The sequence below is a fragment of the Apodemus sylvaticus genome, chromosome 3, assembly GCF_947179515.1.
Source record: "Apodemus sylvaticus chromosome 3, mApoSyl1.1, whole genome shotgun sequence".
NCBI lineage: Eukaryota > Metazoa > Chordata > Mammalia > Rodentia > Muridae > Apodemus > Apodemus sylvaticus.
Genome location: NC_067474.1, coordinates 142,640,962 through 142,660,528, shown reverse-complemented (window position 1 = coordinate 142,660,528; position 19,567 = coordinate 142,640,962). Strand labels below are relative to the sequence as shown.

Genomic DNA, 19,567 nt, shown 5'->3' with positions numbered 1-19,567 from the left:
AGCCTGGGCTACAGGAGACCTTGTCTTAAGAAAGAAACTAACAAAACAAAGCCAAGTTTCATTTGGGATATACTTGGCAAGTCAGTAGCCAAGTACTTATTATGAGGTACTTATTATATGCCAAGGGGTTTCCTTCCATCTTTATTTTTTAAAAGAAGATTAATTTTATGTGTATGAATATTTCACTTGCATGCATATGTGTGCCACATTTGTACCTGGTGACCAGGGAAGTCAGAAAAGGGTGTTGGACACCCTAGAACTGGAGTTAGGTGGAGTTCCCATGTGGGTAGTAGGAACTGAACCTGGTCCTTTGCAAGACCAACAAGTACTCTTAAACTCTGAGCCATCTCTCCAACCTTCTAAAGGGTTTTCTTAAAATTTGTAAATCATCATCATCATCATCGTTATTATTATTAGTAGTAGTATTAATATTAGTAGTAGTAGTATTAATAGTAGTAGTAGTAGTAGTATTTTGAGACAGGATTTCTCTGTGTAGCCCTGGCAGCAGATCTCTGTGTAGAACAGGCTGGCTTCGAATTGAGAGATTTGCTGGGATTAAAGGCATGTGCCACCATGCCTGGCTTAAAACTTGTAAATTCTTAACTTAGTGTACTTGTAAATTCTTAACTTAATTTATATAATACGTATCTCAGGGCATTAATCATATGTGTATAATTCAAGGAACACACACACACTTCTGTAACCATTACCAAGCACCCCGAAAAGTTCCATTATGTCCCTTCCCAATCAGTAGCCACATGCTAAGAGACAAGCAGCATTCTGACTTCTACCCGGAGAACTCTTAAGTTAGCTTCCGAACAGCACCATGTGCACGCTAAGCGCTCCAAGGAGCTCTCAGTCCATCCTCGGAGTGCACAAATCTGAGATGTTTTCTCAAGCAAAAGAACGTGGAAAGTAGGGGCAGGAATCTCAGCAACCCTCTTAAGACTCAAAGGACTGAGGGAGGAGCCAGACAGAGACCAGGACTATGAGTCCCATTGCGTTTCCGGGCCAGGGAAGGCCCGATAGAGGAAGACATTACACTGTACTCTGATGGATGAGCAGGAATTTGTGTATAGAAGAGGAGAGATGCTTTGAGTGGAAGCCACATTTCACCGGAGTCTGGTGGATTCTGAGAATGGAGAAGGGAGGCATCGCCCTGAGCTCGTGAAGCCACAAATCCCTCTCTGAACACATTTGAGCTGGCATTTGAGCTGGGAGTTTAAGATGCCTAGAAGAGGCGATAAAGTAAAAGGTCATATTAAAAATAAGACAGGGAGAGGCTTGGGTTCCAAGGGAGGACCCAGAACTTCACCAGGGGAGGAGCGGGGAGCCATCGACTTCAGCCAGGGACAGAAAAGTTTCCGGAGTCATTTTTTGAGACTCGGGACGCAGGATCTGCGGCTCAGACCACGTAGACGCCTAGGATTCGAAGGATTTCCCTGCGTGGACCTTTCCCTGGCGGACAACAGCCAGGCAGCTTGCCTAGCCGCGCAGCTTTGCGGAGCAGCCTCGCAGGGCTGAATGCTTTATGTCCGAATCGACCAATGGGCTGGCGGTACCCGGTTGCCCTGGCTACGGAGCGGGAAGGGGCGGGGCCGGGACACCGGGGCGGGGCTAGGGCGGGGCTTATATAAGCGAGCGGCAGGCGCAAGGCGGGGCGTGGGGTCGGTGGCTGCTGGGCGCGCGGGGCGCAGGCCGCGGGGCCGGAGCCGGGGGGAGCGAGCGAGCGGAGGCGCCGAGGATCCGATTCACTCGCTGGGGAGACCTATGGGCCGAAGCCGTGTAAATGCGTTTTAAGGCGAGTGCAGGAGATGGCTGGGGGGAGCCTCGGGGAGCGGGCGCCCTCGGCTTTGGGCGCTGACCCGTCCCTCGGCCCCCCTTGCCTCCTCAGCAGGGGCCTCGGCTCCGCAACTGCCACTCCTCCTCGGGGTGTTGCACAAGTTTCGAGGTCACCGGCGACCCCCCCTAGCAGCGCGCCTGGCTCTGGCCCCCGCGAAGGAGGACGGGGCTTGGTAAGGAGGCCTGGGGCTGGGGTGCGGGACCCCCGCCCTGCACTCGAGAGAGCAGTCCCGCGGACAGAACCCATCGGTGGCGCTTAGAGCATTCTTAGCGTGTCAGAACCAACCTTTTATAAATGGGGAAACTGACCCAAGGTCATGAAGCAAGAGAGCAGACTCGAACTCAAGCTCACCGTTTTTTTGGCCCTTTAGGTAGGCGTGGTCCGGACTGGAGGAATCCTTCAGTTGGAAGACTTCCCCCACCTAGGTTTCTCAGATCTGTCCCCACACTTTCTTTTCCTTCCAATCCCAAATTTCAGAACTGGAAAAGAACTCCAAAGCAATCCCATTTAACAGATGGGGGTCATTGAGGCTCTAGCAGACACAACATCACCGTTCCCAGCGACCCTCGGCTTCTCAGGCTTGTGTTGGGGGGGGGCAGAGCATGACTGGGCAGGGAACCTAGGCCTGGGAGGTGAGGGCTGCAGCCTGTTCCCCAGCGGTCTCCTCCCTCTCCCTCTCCCCACAGTGTGTTGCATACTTTCTAAGGCGGTGGCCAAGGCAGCCAGCGGTGCTCCAAGGCAGCGGTTTCCTCCAGCCCCTGGGCTCCTGCTCAGCATGGCTGGCTACCTGAGTGAATCGGACTTTGTGATGGTGGAGGAGGGCTTCAGCACCCGGGATCTGCTGGAAGAACTCACTCTGGGGGCCTCCCAGGCCACCACGGTGAGGGGATGGAAATGGGTGTGGGTTGGTCGCCTGTCCCCTCCTCGGGAGGAGACCCTCATTCTCGCATTTGGTGTTGGTATCTTTACTAGACTGCCCTTTTTATCCTCAGTCTTGGTCCTTGCCCCCTCATCTGCCCTCCCTGTGTTTCCCGACTTGAGGAAAGAACAGTATCACCACGTTCACGGTCTCCTCAATGCTCCGTGTGGGAACCTGCCTTCCGCTCACTCCCTTCCCACACACAGGCATACTCAGCTCTGTGAAGGCCATCTTTAAGGCTCTAGGAACAGCGAGGGAGAACCTCTTCGAAGCTCCCAGGATCTTCTCCTGTTTCTCTCACCTCCTGCAACTCTCCTCTAGAACAGAATCCCACAACACTCCCCACTGCCATGCCACACCACGGGACCCACAACCGCACTTCTGGCTTTATAGTCCCAGGCTGTGCTCCACTAGAGCAGAGTCACGGTGTACTTGAGGTGCTGTCCCACTTACTCTCTCCCCATTACCTGACTGACTTCAGTGTTCCCTCTCCCTCCCTCCACCGTTGCCTTTTACCTGATTTGCTTCCGGCTGGTTCTGCCTTCTCTGCCTCCATGGCCGCTAACCAGTTCTGTTAGAGAGTCCCATTTAGCATTTATTAAAGGGATTGGCAATTACTTAAGGGCCTTTCTCTCCAGATCCAAGCCCTTTTGAAGTCTTCAGCCTGCTCTGCCTCGATTATTATGTTGGACACCGAATGGGTATCCATTAAAAAAAAAAGAAGTTGCATGAAGAGGAAAACGAGTCCCAGGGAGGGTTTACCACAGTCTCACCCATGTCTGTGAGGACCAGGCATGGCTTGCAAGTGGGCTGAGCACCTGCATGACAGAGGCAGCGGGCTGTAAGCCACGGTATCTGCCTTTTGTGGAGCAGACAGCTGTATATATAGGTCTGCTGCTTTGAAAGGACATGCAGAATGCCGCCAGGGCATTAAATGTAATGGAATAAAACCTATTTTGTATAATATACATATGTTATATATGTAACTATAACTACATATAACCATATATATGTATATGAGTATATATAACTATATTTATGGATATATATACATATATATAGTGTGGGGTTAGCATTTAGGATGAATGACAGGAGATTGAGAACCTGCCAGACCAGGCAGAGGGCATGGTGGGAACGCAGGCTTGGAGATGGGAAAGACAGACAGTGTGTGTAGTTGGCTTTAGCTGGACTGAGAGGAGGAGCTGGAGCTAGTCACACAGCCTTAAATGCCAGCCTGAGACTGCCTTCCGTCCGGGAGGATATGGGAGCCTCAGAAAGCTACAATAGGGTCCTGGCATCCCATCTCCAGAAGGACGGTGGGCAGCGTGCTTGGGGGGAGGGGGGAGGGGGGAAGGAGAGCTGGGTCTCACATATGGTCGCCTCTTGCTGTGCAGGGCAAGGTGGCTGCCTTCTTCGTGGCCGACCTGGGTGCTGTAGTGAGGAAACACTTCTGCTTTCTGAAGTACCTGCCTCGAGTCCGGCCTTTTTATGCTGTCAGGTGCAACAGCAGTCTGGGCGTGCTGAAGGTCCTGGCTGAGCTGGGGCTGGGCTTCAGCTGTGCCAACAAGGTGAGCCCCGCCCCTCGGTCCCTCCCGTCCACGCCCCCTGATGCTCACCAGAGGTGGCCCTCATGGTGTTGGAGACTCCAGGGCACAGGAGGGACCTGGACTTGACCATGACCTTCTGGGAAGGGCACATCCCCAAGAGAAGAGGAGGCTCCAGGGAGAAGGGAGAAGAAATGGGTGGAACTTGTCTGCTCTGATGTTCCAAACGGGGTCCTGAGAGGGCTCTGGGCAGATGGGTGGAACTTGTCCGCTCTGATGTTCCAAGCAGGGTCCTGAGAGGCCTCCGGACAGATGGGTCATCTTTTAAATGGGTTTGGACTTATTTTTCTGTTTTACTGTTATAATTTTTTTTTTTTTTTTGATTTGGTTTTTTCGAGACAGGGTTTCTCTGTGTAGCCCTGGCTGTCCTAAAACTCACTCTGTAGACCAGGCTGGCCTCGAACTCAGAAATCCACCTGTCTCTGCCTCCCAGAGTGCTGGGATTACAGGCGTGCGCCACCACTGCCTGGCTATAATTTTTTTTTTAATATAAGATAGGCATTCATGTGGTCCAGGCTGATCTTAAACTCACTATGTAGCTGAGGCTGGCCTTGAACTCCTGATTATCCTAACTTTCGTCCTTCCTAGTGCCGGGATGTATCATCATACCAGGCAATTTTTCTTCTTTTTAAAGAAATACTCATAATTTAAATTTTTCTGCTTAGAAAAAAGTAGTTTAAAAATGCCTTGGCTTAGAGCAGTAGGTACTAATCTTGTAATTACAAAACAAAACAAAACCACTCCTATGTGGCTGGGTTTTTTTTCCCCTTTATGAGCTTAGCGTGTGACTGTGTTTTTCAGACTAATCCGTTCAGAGTTTTGTTGTTGCTGCTGTAGGCCGTCTTCCTAATTTGATTTCGGCTTTTAATTCCCTCCTGGTGGCTTTCGATTGGCTCTGTTTATGTGCAGTCTGTAGTCCTGACCTACAGTGGGTGGAGTGGTGGCTGTCTGGGTGGGGCTCACAGTGTGGATCTGAGCAAGAGAGCGCCTGCTCATTCACTGAGTTTCATCCATTCTGTTTTTGCTGGGTTAAGCTCCTTCTAGCTTAAGTCTGTCTCATTCATTCACTCAGCAAAATGCCATCCCAGCGGGGAATTTAACTGTGAGTAGACATGGTGCTTTCTAGAATGTGGAACAATGAGACCTTGTGATTGTAGGTGGGAGGTAGCGGAGTGGGCCGAGGGGGTCGTACTTGGTTTGCTTTGAAGCTGCGTCAGTCCCTGTAGACCACTGGCTAGGCTAGAACTCACTGTTTACCACAGCCTGGCTTGGGGCTATTAGTCCTGCCTCACCTCTCTAAAGGCTGGGATTCCAGGAGGACTCACATCCCCACCCCTGGCTGCATTGCGTCCGAGGAAGGCTCGCCTGAGATTCTGAATTCACACTTGAATGAGGCAGAAGACTAAGCCAGGTGGAGAATGAGAGGAAGAACTTTCCAGGCAGAGGTCAGGGCCGGCGCCAAGCCCTGAGGAGGAAGTAAGCCTGCTAGGCATGCCTCGTGATGTCAGCACTGTCCTTTTCTTGATGACTAGTAATGACTGTTCTGAGGAGATCAGCATCGTGACTGGGTGATGTGAACAGAGTCCTTGAAAGAATTCTTGGAGGAGAAAGGACAGCCGGCCTGGCCAAGCCTACAGGGCTGAGTGAACCCAAGAAGGGAAACCGAATACACTGTGGTGGGACATGAGCGGACTCGTTAACCTTTACTTGAAGGTTAACCATTGTTCACTCGTGGTGGTTCAGGAATCTCCTCATGGTCTTCTTTGCAGGCCTTGTTCTGTGTGTGTCTACCATGAAGCCCAGTGAGCAGAAGGCTTTGCTCCCCCTGTGGCCTTCTGTTAGCACAGCAAGTTCCCCAGAGGCAGGAAGAGACAGGATCCTTTGGTTCCTCTGAACTAGAGTTGAAAATAAGGCAAAAGCCTTATCCTCAGCTTCTGGAAACTCAGGAGTGAGGTGCAGAGTCCTCTAGTTTCAAGGAGTGGCCACCAAAGGACACAGTTGTGGAGTATAGAGTCTTAGAAAAGCTTCAAACACTGGAGAACGGGGTTTGCTGAATGTATCTACTGTTGACTGAGCACTTCTGCTGGGCTGGGCTCTTTGCCAGGAGTTTTCTGCAAATGATCTCATTCTTGAAATAGCTCTGTGAGGTTATTCCTTTACTGTGAGGTCATTCTCTTACCTGGATTCTGACAACAGTCTCAGGAATCCACATTTTATATATAAGGAAATGAGTCACAGAGGTTTGCCCCAGGTCATGCCCTGGGAGATGCCAGCTAGAGTCTGGCAATGTGATAGCTCAGCCAATATTGGCCTCTTTTTTCCAAGATTCTTGGAGAGGGTTGGCTGTGCAGTGTGACTGGTGAAATGTTCTCTCCCACAGTGGTGGGTCACAAAGATGGCTTGGTATGTTTTACTTGGGTGGTGGCCTCTGGCACTTATAGCCCAGGCAAGCACCATACTCCTGTTCCACATCCCTCGCAGGTGTTTTAAGGGTGGAGGCTGCCCTCTTCTGGTGGGTCACAGTGGGTGACCATGCTTGATGCTATCAGACCTTTCCCGACTTAGACCAGAGGCCTGGCACGAGCAATGGCAGGATGTACAGACAGACAATCGGGCCAGAGGCACAGGCTGCAACTCCCTGGGTGCTCGGAGCCTCCTCCTGCTTCCCAAGGGACTCTTGTCTTTGAGCTTGCCTCCTAGCCTCTTTCCGGATTAATGTACCCCAGCCTCCTACTCCCTTGCTCCCCCCTGTGGCTGAGCACAGCAGAGCTGTCTAGTTTGGATGCACCTAAGAATTTCTTCTAACATGGGACCCAGGGATCAGAAAGGATGCAGTGACTGTTATATTTTTTTTTTATTTAGATAGAATCTTATGCAACTGAGGCTGTCCCAGAACTCTTGATCCTCTTAATTCACTGTGAGTGCTAGGATTACAGTCATAAGTATACCGCCACACCTACTTAATTGGTTTGCTTCATTTATTTAAAAAAACAAAACCAAAACGTTTAGATAGAGTCTAACTACATAGCCCAGGCTGACCTCAAACCTGTAGCAGTGCTGAGATTATAGGCGTGAAAACTACTCCTAGATTCTGGCGAACACCTTATTTTAAACATGACCATGTGAGCCCAGCATGGTGGCATGTGCTTGTAATCTGGCACTCAGAAGGCTAAAAGGAGAAGGATTGTTGTGACTATGACACTGGCCTGAGTCACATACCAAGAACCCACCTCAACACAACAAAAAAAATTAGCAAATGACAATAACCCCACGGCCTGGTCCTTGTGAATATCCAAGTAGCATATTGATTTATCCACTCAGAACATGATGAGGACGCTGGCTACAGGCCTTGCTAGGAGCCGCGTTGTGGGTTTGGTAGATGTAGAGTGTTTAGGAACACGCACGCAGTTGACTGGAAGCACAGTAAGCACCTTGTGATCAGGAGACAGCCGGTGGCGTAGACTATTCCCGGTCACGTTAGCGTAGCAGGTTGAAAGAGACTGGGAAGCTTTCTGTGTGGATGCGTTTGGATCTAGTCAGGGGAACTCTTCTCTTCATCATCTTTTAACAGCATTCAGCCCAGAAAATAGTCTCTTAAATGAGATCCAATAGTGATACAAGTTCCCAGTTTAAAGAGGGGGGGTAGATTAATTCTCTGGGCCTGCCTTCACCCCAAGAGAACACTTGATTTTCTCACTCTATCATCTGCACAGGATCTGGGTGCTGGCTCCTCTGATACTTGCTGCTTGGTATGGCCGAGCCCTCTGGACTCAGGCTCTGCCGCTGCCTTAAATGGCATTGCCTGCCTCCCTCAATAGATGGTCACTTCATACCTGTCCACTTGTTCGGTGCATAATCTCATCTCCTCTCCCCACCCCCACCCCCATCATGCCACCCTCCCTCCAGAACACCTCCTCTGTCCTTTTTGCCATTTCTCTCAGGTGATTGTGACAGGCATGGACCAGTCTCCCCAGAATCTCATGAAACCTTTCCTGGGGTGGCCAGAATAAGTGCTCAAACCTCTCAATTAAAACGCAAGGCTGACTCCTTCCCTCCCTCCCGCTTTCCCTTCCTCCCTTCCATAGGGTCTGAAATAGTCCAGGCTGGCCTTGAACTCCTGATCCTGGATCCTGCCTCGACCTCCATGAGCTGGCATTGCAGGTGTACATGGCCACACCTGGTTGCATGTCTGTCCTTGGAACGCCTGAATCTGATGTTTCATCACGCAGATAACATGTAAACGCACACACTGCTTCCCTGTTCCTAGGTGGCCCTGCCCACATTCTCAGTCCTTGTCATTCGCATAGCACGGGACCCTGCCCAGGTCACTCCAGCATTCTCAGCCCTCGCTGGCCTTCGAGCCTCTGCACAGGCAGCCCCTCTGCCACACTGTTATCCCCGCCCCGTCCAGGGCTCCCGCCGGGCTCCACTTGCGCTCTGACTGCCCCGGCTGTCCTGTGTCCTTCACACCCTGGGCGTAGCATTCTCTAGCATGCTGCGTGGTTTCATGTCACCACACCTTGACCCCGCTGCCATTACTGTCTGTGCCTCTGCCCCACTAGCCTGACGCTCTATAGAGTCGGAGATCCAGCCCATTCACCGCTTGTTTTTTCAACACTTGTCATGCAGCCTGGCAAAAGAACAGACGCTCAGGAGATGCCTGACGGGAGGCTGAGCTCGGACAGTTCAGCTATATGACTTCGGATTAATGACTTAACTAACCCTCTAGACCTCTAAATCTACCTTCTAAGCTGGTCTATGAAGATTAAATGCGAATGTATAGCACTGGAGTGGCTGAGTTAGAGCAAGCCTTCCTGAGGGACGCTTACTGTTGAGACATTTATAACCACACTCATTTAAATCACGGGCCCTCACAGGCTACCTTTGCCTCTTGTGTGTGTGTGTGGGGGGGGGGGCGGGCATTTTCACCTTCACCCAGACGTGGTGTGGTGACAGATCTGCGTCTGGGATGTGAGCTGTGACAACCACAAGTCCACCTGAAGAGTTGGATCTGTTTCCCACGATGCCTCTTATTGACTGTCACTATTGGCAGATGGACCTCAGTGTGTGTGTGTGTGTGTGTGTGTGTGTGTGTGTGTGTGTGTGAACTCAGCCTTCCCCTCTGAAGTGTGGCGAGTGAGTACTGATATTTGATGGTTATGGGTCTTTTAGGGATTAATGCATGTAAACAACTAGTGCTGAAAGCTGCAGGGCCAGAATTAGACTTACAATGGCTACAGACAGCTCCTGTTTCTCCTATCACGTTCCTAACCTGGCTGTCTCTCGACTCCTTTATTCATGGAGAGGCATGCGTGATGCTGGATGCTGGCTCTGTCATTTGCTACATAGACTCTTCTCTCCCCTCCCCTCCCCTCCTGTCCTCTCTTCTTCCCCCTTTCTTTCTTTCTTGAGATGGGGATTCTCTGAGTAATCCTGACTGTCCTGAAACTCACTTTGTAGACCCGGCTGGATTCAACTCACAGAGATCTACCTACCTCTGCCTTCTGAGTGCTGGGATTAAAGGCATGTGCTTCTACAGCCAGTGCATAGGTTCTTTTTTATTTTTGTTTTTGTTTTTGTTTTTCCGAGGCAGGGTTTCTCTGTGTAGCCCTGGCTGTCCTGGAACTCACTCTGTAGACCAGGCTGGCCTCGAACTCAGGAATCTGCCTGCCTCTGCCTCCCAAGTGCTGGGATTAAAGGCGTGCACCACCACTGCCCGGCTCTTTTTTATTTTTTATAACATTTTATTTTGTGTGCATATGTGTGTGGGTGGGGTGGGGTGGGTGGGGTCTCATGTGCTGAGACATCGCTGGCCTTGCGCAGCTTCTCATACCCCCTGCATGGCTGTAAGGACGGAACGAAACAGTCCATCTAAGGCAGGTCAGAAAAGTATGTGCAGTGAGCCGAATCAAGTCCACTCCCCCTTTCACAAGCTTTGACAAGCCTCCATGCTAATTCATTTACGAGTTGGCAGTGGCTGGCTTGGTACTCGGGGTGACAGTTGGGTAGCCGCAGACTGAGTGGCTCAAGAAGCTGAAGCCAGTGACTACAGAAGATGTTTTCTAGTCCTTGATGGAAGGCCCCTCACTCAGGACCTTCTTGTGGCAGGTGCTCAGTGGCCATGGCTACTTAATACTCTCACACCACCATCACTGATTAGACTTAATCCGCAGCAGGCACGGGAGCCACAACAGTAACAGGGAGGAAGAGTTGGGAGAGGGCGCTCAGTGCTGCATGAACCCGAACCCGGGATGACTAAGGATGTAGCATTTCCTATCGAGCGCTTGCCCAGCGTGCATAGAAGCCTGGGTTTCCTCCTCAGCTACATAAGAAGTTCTACTTCAGCCCACACGGAGGATGGAGGATATGATACCACAGAATGGTCCTCATGTGTGCACAGCAAGCACACACACACACACACACACACACATCTCCATCTCCCATCCCCATATCCCCATCCCCAACCCCCAAGGTCTCTTCTTTTTGGTTACTGTTGTTTTGTGCGTTTGTTTTTAATTTTTTAAATTACATTTGTGTATTTGGAAGAATGTGTAGAGGTCAGAGGACAACTTTCAGGAGTTGGCTCTCTCCTTTCACCCTGTGGCCCCCAAATTCACAGAGTTGGGCTTAGTGGTAAAGGCCTTTACCAACTGAGCCATCTTGCCAACTGTAATTTTTGTTTCTAGGATGATATCATGTAACTCAAGCTGACCTTTACTTTTACTTTATTACTATTGTGTATGCATAGGTGTGGGGGTAGACTGTGTGTGTGTGTTTTAAGAACAGCTGTGATCCTATCTCCTGGTGATGTCTAAGCACACAGCACATTGTTATTCATGAGGTCATCCTAATGTCCAGTAGATGGCTGGAACTTACTCCCTTTAACCGGAACAACATCCTTTGGACAATATCTCAGTGCTTCTCACCTCCTCAGCCCTGGGCCTAACCTCTCTGCTTCTCTGACTTTGGCCTGTGTAGATTCCACACAGTTAATGCAGGATCTGGAGCAATGGCTCATCTGATACAATGTTTACCACACAAGAGCGAGGACCTGCATTTGTAAAATGCCAGGTGATGGGGTCTCAGTGCTAGGAAGGCAGAAGACCAGGAGCTCACAGCCTTGCTCTCTCGACAGTCTAGCCCATCAGCTGCTAGCTTCCAGGTTCAGTGAGGGACCCTGGCTCAGAAAGTAGGGTGGTGAGTGACTGAGAGAGAAACTTGATGAAGACCTCCCATCTCCACATACATGTGGACACACATGCACCTGCACACATACACACCATGCATATACCCCATACTAAGTGAGTTCATCCATTTTTTTCTTTTTGTGCCCGGTTCATTTCACTTGCTGCAATGTCCCCTGTGTTCATTCACCTTACACATAATAGAATTTCCTGCTTTCTTTCTTTCTTTTCTTTTTCTTTTCTTTCTTTTCTTTCTTTCTTTCTTTCTTTCTTTCTTTCTTTCTTTCTTTCTTTCTTTCTTTCTTTCTTTCTTTCTTTTTTTCTTTTTTTTTTTTTTTTGAGACAGGGTTTCTCTGTGTAGCCCTGGTTGTCCTGGAACTCACTCTGTAGAACAGGCTGGCTCAGAAATCCGCCTGCCTCTGCCTCCCAGAGTGCTGGGATTACAGGTGTGTGCCACCACCGCCTGGCTAATTTCCTGCTTTCAAATGATTGAATTGTATTCTACAATCTTTTCTTTATCCACACATCCATGAACAGATGTTTAGATTGATTTTGTGTCGTGTCTATTGGGATTGGTGCTGTAGTGAACAGGGGAGCATGGTCATCTCTTTGACTTCAAGTCCTCTGGATGTTACCTGTATGGTGTTTCTCTGTCATGTAGCAGTTTCACGATGACATTTTGTACATGGCTATAAAGTATTTTGATCACATTCATCTTAGTTCCCTGTTTCCTCTCATCTCAGTGGGTCCTCATTCCTCTTTTTCTTCCCAACGAGTCTTTTTTCTTGTTCTTGGTGTGTGTGTGGGGGGGCTCACTATGTAGCCCTGTCTGGCCTAGAACTCACTGTGCCCAAGATGACCTCAAACACAGAGATCCAACACCCGAATGCTGGGACCAAGGTGTGCATCATCACACCTAACTTTATGTTATTGACTGCCTCAGGCTGGGGTGGGGCCTCCAAAGCTCCTCCCACTCCACAGTAAGATGTTCACATCCCCAGTCTTGTAGGTCTTGTGCAGGTAATTACAGATGCTGAGGATTTTTTATACTCTTCATTCTTTTCCCCAAGCAGCATTCATTAAACATCTGTTTGTCAGAAGCTAGTGAGTCTGTACTAGTGTGAGTTAGGAACCATGCATCCCTGTCCTTTTTAAAAAATGACTGAATTTTATCCATATGGCTGTTTTGCCTCCATCTATGTATGTGCTCTGTGCGCATGCCTGCTGCCTGCAGAGGATGCTCTGGGACTGGAGGCATGGATGGTTGTTAGCTGCCATGTGGGTTCTGGGAGCTGAGTCTAGGTCCCCTGCAAGAGCAGCATGTGTGCTTGACCGCTGAGCCCATGCGGCCCCCTTTAAAGGCATTTACCCCTTGGAATAAATACACCGAAGGTATTAGAATGAGCTTTTCTGCTTTCAGGAAGTTAGAATAAATACGCAAATATGCCCTGTCTTTATCATGGATTGCGTGGTACAGCACTCTAGTGTTTGTTCCTGGCAGCCCTGCCGTCAGCGAACGGGGAATGAATGTGACCTGATTGTTGTGTATCGGCTGTCTCAAAGAACTGCCACAGTGGTGGCACATACCTTCAGTCCTAGCACTCAAGAGGCAGAGACAGGGAGATCTCTGAGTTCGAGGCCAGCCTGATCTACAAAGCCAGTTTCAGGACAGCCAGGGATACGGCGAGAAACCTTGTCTAAAAAAAAAAAAAACAAAAAAAAAACAACAAAATAAAAGAAACAGAAACCACCAAAGCCACCCACCCGCCCACCCACCCAACCAATAAAAAAGCTGCCCCACGTATGTTGGTAGGTCAGTGTGTAACTATGGGTTTGGTACTCATCTGGCTCCCTGGGGCCTCCTCACCACAACCTTTGGAACTTCACAGGCAGAGATGGAGTTGGTCCAGCACATTGGTGTCCCTGCCAGTAAGATCATCTGTGCCAACCCCTGCAAGCAGGTTGCACAGATCAAGTTCGCTGCCAAGCACGGGGTGAGTCTGCTGAGCTTCGACAATGAAGTGGAGCTGGCCAAGGTGGTGAAGAGCCACCCCAGTGCCAAGTAAGCGGAGGGCACTTACGTGGGGTGGGGGGACTGCTGGGGGATGGCGGTGGAGAGGCCATCACCCTGGGTGCTCCTTGGATGCATCACACTCCCAGGGTGGGGTGGTACTCCTGGTTAGGAGCCGGATCCCGGGCAGACCTGTCATAGCCCTAGGCAGAAAAGGCCCAAAGGATTTCGAAGATCAAGAATCTACAGCTTCAGGAAAGATGACATTAGAAGTGGGCCTTGAGGAATGAGTGACATTTGGGGAAGGGTAAACAGTCAAGTAAATATGTGGGTGTTGGTAAAGAGCATGGACCGTCCAAGGGATGTGCACAAGCACCACATTGCTTGAACACCGTGCACAACGGGTGCAGGTCACAGGGGAGGGGCCCAGGGCAACTGGAGTGGGAATGGATGTTTTGCTCTGGCTGTGACTGTAACTAGCTCTCAGGGGTTTGAGGGAATAGTAGGGCATCCAGGAGCCATTCTGGTTCACCCAAAACAGCATCCCTCATGTTTGAGGATTCTCCTTAGGAAGTTTTTTGGACATGTGGTTCCCTCTTGTGTGATGTCTAAAGACTTTGGAAACCTGCCTGCTGTGGAGTTGAATGAGAAGACCTCAGCCACCTGGGCTGACGAGGTCTGGGCCCAGCAGGTGCCGTAGAAGTCGATTGGCAGTGCGGGGTGACCTAGAAAGGCCGTGTGCTCAGTGACCTCTCGGCTAGTGGCTCCCAGCACATGAGTCCAAAGAGGAGCAGCTGGGTGTGGTGGGGAGTGGGGCTCACTCGGCAGGATTGCCTCGTATCTCCACAGGATGGTTCTGTGCATCGCTACCCAGGACTCCCACTCTCTGAATCACCTGAGCCTGAGGTTCGGGGCGTCCCTGAAATCCTGCAGACATCTGCTTGAGAACGCCAAGAAGAGCCATGTGGAGGTGGTGGGTGTGAGGTGTGCAGTGGGAGCCGCCGGCCCAGGCTAGACTCACGCCCTTCTCCCCCAGGGATTATCTGTGGACATCTTGGGCCTCCAGTGTTGCCACCAGAGTGTCCTCTCTTTAGAAGGAAGGTTTATTGGCATTTCTTTCCATAGCTCCACAGTCTCCAGAAGGGCTTATCTCAGGAGGTTCTTCCCATGGACATGGCTTGGAGGGAGTTCTGCATGCCTATTAGCCAGGGACCATAGCCATGCTCTGGACATGTTTCTGTCCGTGTAGAGATAGGGCCACATCTCTAGTGCCCTTTATTCTGTACTTAAGGTTCCATACTCAGTGCCTCATGCCTCATTCCACACTCTTGAACAGTAAGGGCTTTTGTCCCCAGCCAGTAGGTGGCAAGCTGTAAACAAAGCAAGCCTAGTGACTTACCCTGGCCACATGATGCCTTGGAATTCTAGCCCTCATCCTAAAAGGTCTCTCTCCAGAGAGGCGTGGAGGGATGGGAGAAGTGCCCCCTTCCTCTGTTCCTCCCTCTGTAGCCCGATGTTCCGGGCCTCAGTCATTGCATCTGTAACGTGGGGCTACCTGGACCTTGTATGTGAGCCGAGGCTCTTCCTCCCTTCCCAGTTTTCACATTGGCAGTGGCTGTCCTGACCCTCAGGCCTATGCCCAGTCCATCGCGGATGCCAGGCTTGTGTTTCAAATGGGTGCAGAGCTGGGCCACACGATGAACATCCTGGACCTTGGCGGCGGCTTTCCTGGCTTAGAGGGAGCCAAAGTGAGATTTGAAGAGGTAACTGTGTGGGGTCAAGGGTGACTTGGTGGTTATTTCACGGTGGCGGAGGGGCATCGCAAGCATAGGAGCCCACTGTGCATTACCTCTGGTCCGACTATCAACACCTTGGGCTTGATGGATTTTATTGCTATTTACTTTTTTTTTTTTTTAATTTTGGATTTGGTTTTTTTTGAGACAGGGCTTCTCTGTATAGCCCTGGCTGTCCTGGAACTCACTCTGTAGACCAGGCTGGCCTCGAACTCAGAAATCCGCCTGCCTCTGCCTCCCAGAGTGCTGGGATTACAGGCATGCGCCACCACCGCCCGGCTTTTATTGCTATTTATTAACCCTGTGTTGTGGCTCCACTAAAGCTCATAGTCTGTGTCACCTCCCAAGTCCACAGCTGAGCTGGCTATATCCCAGCTGCTTGACTCGAGCCCATGCACTTAGCTAGCTAGTTCGAGGCTCAGCTAAGGTATATTTACTTTCCATGAACTCTACAGTGGTCTGAGTATGTGTCTTATTTACCCTCCCATGGGCTGGTAGGAAACCCCGGTGGGAAGGGCGCGGGAGGAGAACCAGCCTTTGTTTTGCTCCGCTTGTATCCAACATAAATGTGTTGTAGTGATTCCCATTCTGACCCCTAGGGGCGCATCTCCTTAGTAGTGCATTACTTCTGGAGTCTGAAGTGTACGAAGTATCCGGGAGAAGGCCCTAGATGTCCCAGGATATCTTGAAATTGAAAATTGTGGCCTTGTACAAAGCAGAAGTCTAGTGGACTTCCCAGCGCTCAGACTGGCTGGGTATAATGAAAACATTTATTCGTGTGGGTTCGACATTCCGAATCCATTGGGTGTAACAGGCTATAGAGATATACATGTGCTAGGGATGACATTACACGTTCATTGTCCCAGCTCTTGGGAGGCGGATGTAGGAGGTCTGGAGTTCAGGGCCAGCCTGGACTACAATAACTAACCTTTCTCGTATAAGACAAGACAAAACAACAACAAAAAACCTCTGGCCCACTTAACTTAATTGTGCTTATAATTAGTGTTTGCATAAGAAGGAGCGGAGTCAGCCAGCAGAGGTGCAGGCCTGTAATCCCAGCACTCTGGGAGGCAGAGGCAGGCAGATTTCTGAGTTCGAGGCCAGCCTGGTCTACAGAGTGAGTTCCAGGACAGCCAGGGCTATACAGAGAAACCCTGTCTCGGAAAAAATAAAAAAAGAATGAATGGAGTCCCTGTAAATGTTCTCATGATCAGGCTCACCCACCCTGGCGACAAAGCTAGCTTTGCACGTTAGATTCTTTGCAGAATCTAACCTACGATGTAACATGCTAGTTGTTTTTGGAGGAAGGATCCCTGCCTGGGAACCTGGAATCTGAGCACCAAGCATTATAGGAAAGAAAACCCCTTTCCCTGTGGGATTATCTGGAGGAGTGAGCTATGAGGTCCTCACTCCAATCCCGCCCCAGCTTCCCACTTCCTGGCTAGCTGCTGCCCAGCTAACAGCTGGGACCTTTCCACTGCCAAATTCTTCCCGAAATCTCATGGCCCCGCACGGTCCTCTCTTCAGATGGCCGCAGTGATTAACTCAGCGTTGGACCTGTACTTCCCTGAGGGCTGTGGCGTGGACATCCTTGCTGAGCTGGGGCGTTACTATGTGGCTTCTGCCTTCACTGTGGCCGTCAGCATCGTTGCCAAGGAGGAGGTTCCGGACCAGCCCAGCAGGGAGGGTAGGTGCGATGCCAGATGGGCAGGGGAGCCCAGTTCTTCCCTGAAGCTCACACAGTGGCCGGCTAAGCGGGTGGGGCCCTCTGGAGAAGGGGTATTTGCTGTCGGGAAAGTTGCAGGCAGTTCCCCTCACCCCAAAGGCAATTTTATCCCTTTATTCCAGTGGTTCTCAGCCTTTCTAATGCTGTGACTCTTTAATACAGTTCTTCATGTTGTGGTGACCCCCAACCATAAAATTATTTTCATTGCTGCTGCACAGATGTAATTTTGCTACTGTTATGAGTCATAATGTAAGTAAGTATCTGATGTTTCCCATGGTCTTAGGAGACCTCTGCGAAAGGGTTTTGACCCCCAAAGGGGTCTTGAACGACAGGTTGAGAACTGCTACTTTTACGGAGGAGAAAGGGAGTCAGAGAGAACGTAAATGAAGAGGTTAATGGTTAGCTAGAGGTGAGCTTGCATTTGACCCCATGTCTACCTCTGCTCATCCTTTCTCATAACCTCATGGGGACATATTTGTTGACACAGGACAGAACACAGGCAGGGACAGCTTAAATCATCAGCTCCAGGGTACAGGGTTGATAAAGAGCGGGGCGAGAGTTCAAGCTCAGCTTGGGCTGACTCGGAGCTCACGTGCCCACCCCACCAGCATCACGTGACTCGGAGCTCATGTGCCCACCCCACCAGCATCACGTGACTCGGAGCTCACGTGCCCACACCACCGGCATCTGAGACTTCTTTGCCCTTTCACATAGACCATGCTTCCCACATGAGTGACCGGGGTCAGTGAATCTGATTTGGGGCTTTGCCCTCTGCTCAGGCCACCGGAGAGCCTCACAGTGCTGTGCTCCTTCCCCTGATAGCGCTGTTGGCAGCGTGGCAGCTCCAGGCAGCGTGGCCAGTGTGTGTGCACGTGTGCATTCATGCTTTCTCCTGACCTTTTATAGACGTGGGGCAGTCCTACCTAGTGGGGCCAGACCGCCCGGTTGCTTACTCTGGCACACCTCTTTCCTGTCATGTGCCTTTGAGAAAGTGGCTGGATGTCCTGGTGACCTGAACTTGAGTGAGCTGTCTTCCTGCTTTTCCTGGGGGCCTCGAGGGGCTCAGAGGAGGCGACAGGGAATTATGGCGTCCTGACTCAGCTGCTCCGGGGAGTCCTCCCAACTCAGAAATGGATCCGTGTCGCCAAAAAGATCCATGGGGCCAAAAAAGATGGCTTTTAGTGGCTTTTGTCGCAGGGTCCATCTCATAGCTGCAGAAAGGGCAACCCTTCGCCGCCCAGTCCTCTCTTTACTGAGCCCACTGTGGTGCCAGCCTCCTACTCCCAGGTCCCTCACATTGGGCTCGTGTGACCCCTGTTCTCTCCCTCACAGAACAAACCGGCTCAGCCCCTAAGAGCATCGTGTACCACCTTGATGAGGGCGTTTATGGGGTCTTCAACTCAGTCCTGTTTGACAACACCTGCCCCACCCCCACCCTGCAGAAGGTGAGCCCACCCCTGGGAATGTGCTGCCGCCATCCTGGGCATGTGATTTTATCTAACTCTTATTTAATTAGTCTTTGTGATGCGGGGGCTCAAACCTGAGGCCTCAGAAAGGCTGAGTGGTGCCGAGCGTGACTGTCACTGAACTGTGTTCCCAGAGTGTAGCTCAGCGGTAGAGAACTTGACTAACACACAAGAGGCCCTGGGTTCAATGCACTCTAAAAATGGTTAAAAAAAAAAAAAAAAGAGGCAAAAGATTTAGGCATGGTATGTACTTGGAATCACTTCATAGAACCTGGCAATAATAATAATAATAATAATAATAATGTGAAGATTAATGCTCATAGTCTTACCAAGCAGAATGTTGTATTTCTTTTATTCTTTTAGAAAACACAAAGTACTTGTTTTCATAACACTGGGGTCATGTTGCTTCACAATCTTCCTTTTCATTTACATGGGGTGTAGCTATTGCTGTGCCGTTGACTCAGCTTACAGTGTTTCTCCGTGGCTGTGTGGTACTTCAGTCAGTATAGACCCGGCTGCTTCCTGTTCCTAGCACTGAATGTCTTGACAGATGTCTGTGATCCCCACTCTGGTGTGAGTCTCTGGAGGCTGCCACAGGTTTTCATATGAACAGGGGAGCCAGAGTAACAAGGCGTACGGACCTCTAGCCGCTTCCGCGGGCACGGCTGAGCAGGGAGAGACAATCAGAAGCCTGTCTGTGTCTATATCCTCACAGCTCAGCATCTCCCCACGGCCCGCTCTGCTCCCTACCCAATGGCAGGCGGGGGGTGGGGGGGGGTATCTCTGCCTTAGTGCCTTGGCCTTGCGAGGTCTCATTCCAAAGTTAAGTATGGTTTCCTGTCACAGCTGCTTGTCTGAGGAAACCTCCCTGGCGTGCAGAGGAATTCAGTTTTTGGTTTGTTGTTGTTGTTTTTTAAGGATTTATTTATTTATTTCATGAGTACACTATAGCTGTCTTCAGACACACCAGAAGAGGGCATCGGATCCCATTACAGATGGTTGTGAGTCACCATGTGGGCAC

General features: G+C 50.5%; 1 protein-coding gene across 1 annotated transcript in view; it reads left to right on the top strand.

The window, feature by feature from the left end:
* The first annotated feature begins 1,894 nt into the window (after nucleotides 1-1,894).
* The window catches only part of Azin2 (antizyme inhibitor 2), a 31,536-nt gene continuing 13,863 nt past the window's right edge, over nucleotides 1,895-19,567 (top strand). Inside the window, exons 1-8 of the mRNA XM_052177433.1 lie at nucleotides 1,895-2,015; nucleotides 2,530-2,723; nucleotides 4,157-4,330; nucleotides 13,440-13,612; nucleotides 14,411-14,545; nucleotides 15,159-15,324; nucleotides 16,882-17,041; nucleotides 18,413-18,525. Of these exons, the coding sequence (XP_052033393.1) occupies nucleotides 2,619-2,723; nucleotides 4,157-4,330; nucleotides 13,440-13,612; nucleotides 14,411-14,545; nucleotides 15,159-15,324; nucleotides 16,882-17,041; nucleotides 18,413-18,525 (1,026 nt within the window). The 5' untranslated portion in view covers nucleotides 1,895-2,015; nucleotides 2,530-2,618. The remainder of the gene's footprint in view (nucleotides 2,016-2,529; nucleotides 2,724-4,156; nucleotides 4,331-13,439; nucleotides 13,613-14,410; nucleotides 14,546-15,158; nucleotides 15,325-16,881; nucleotides 17,042-18,412; nucleotides 18,526-19,567) is intronic.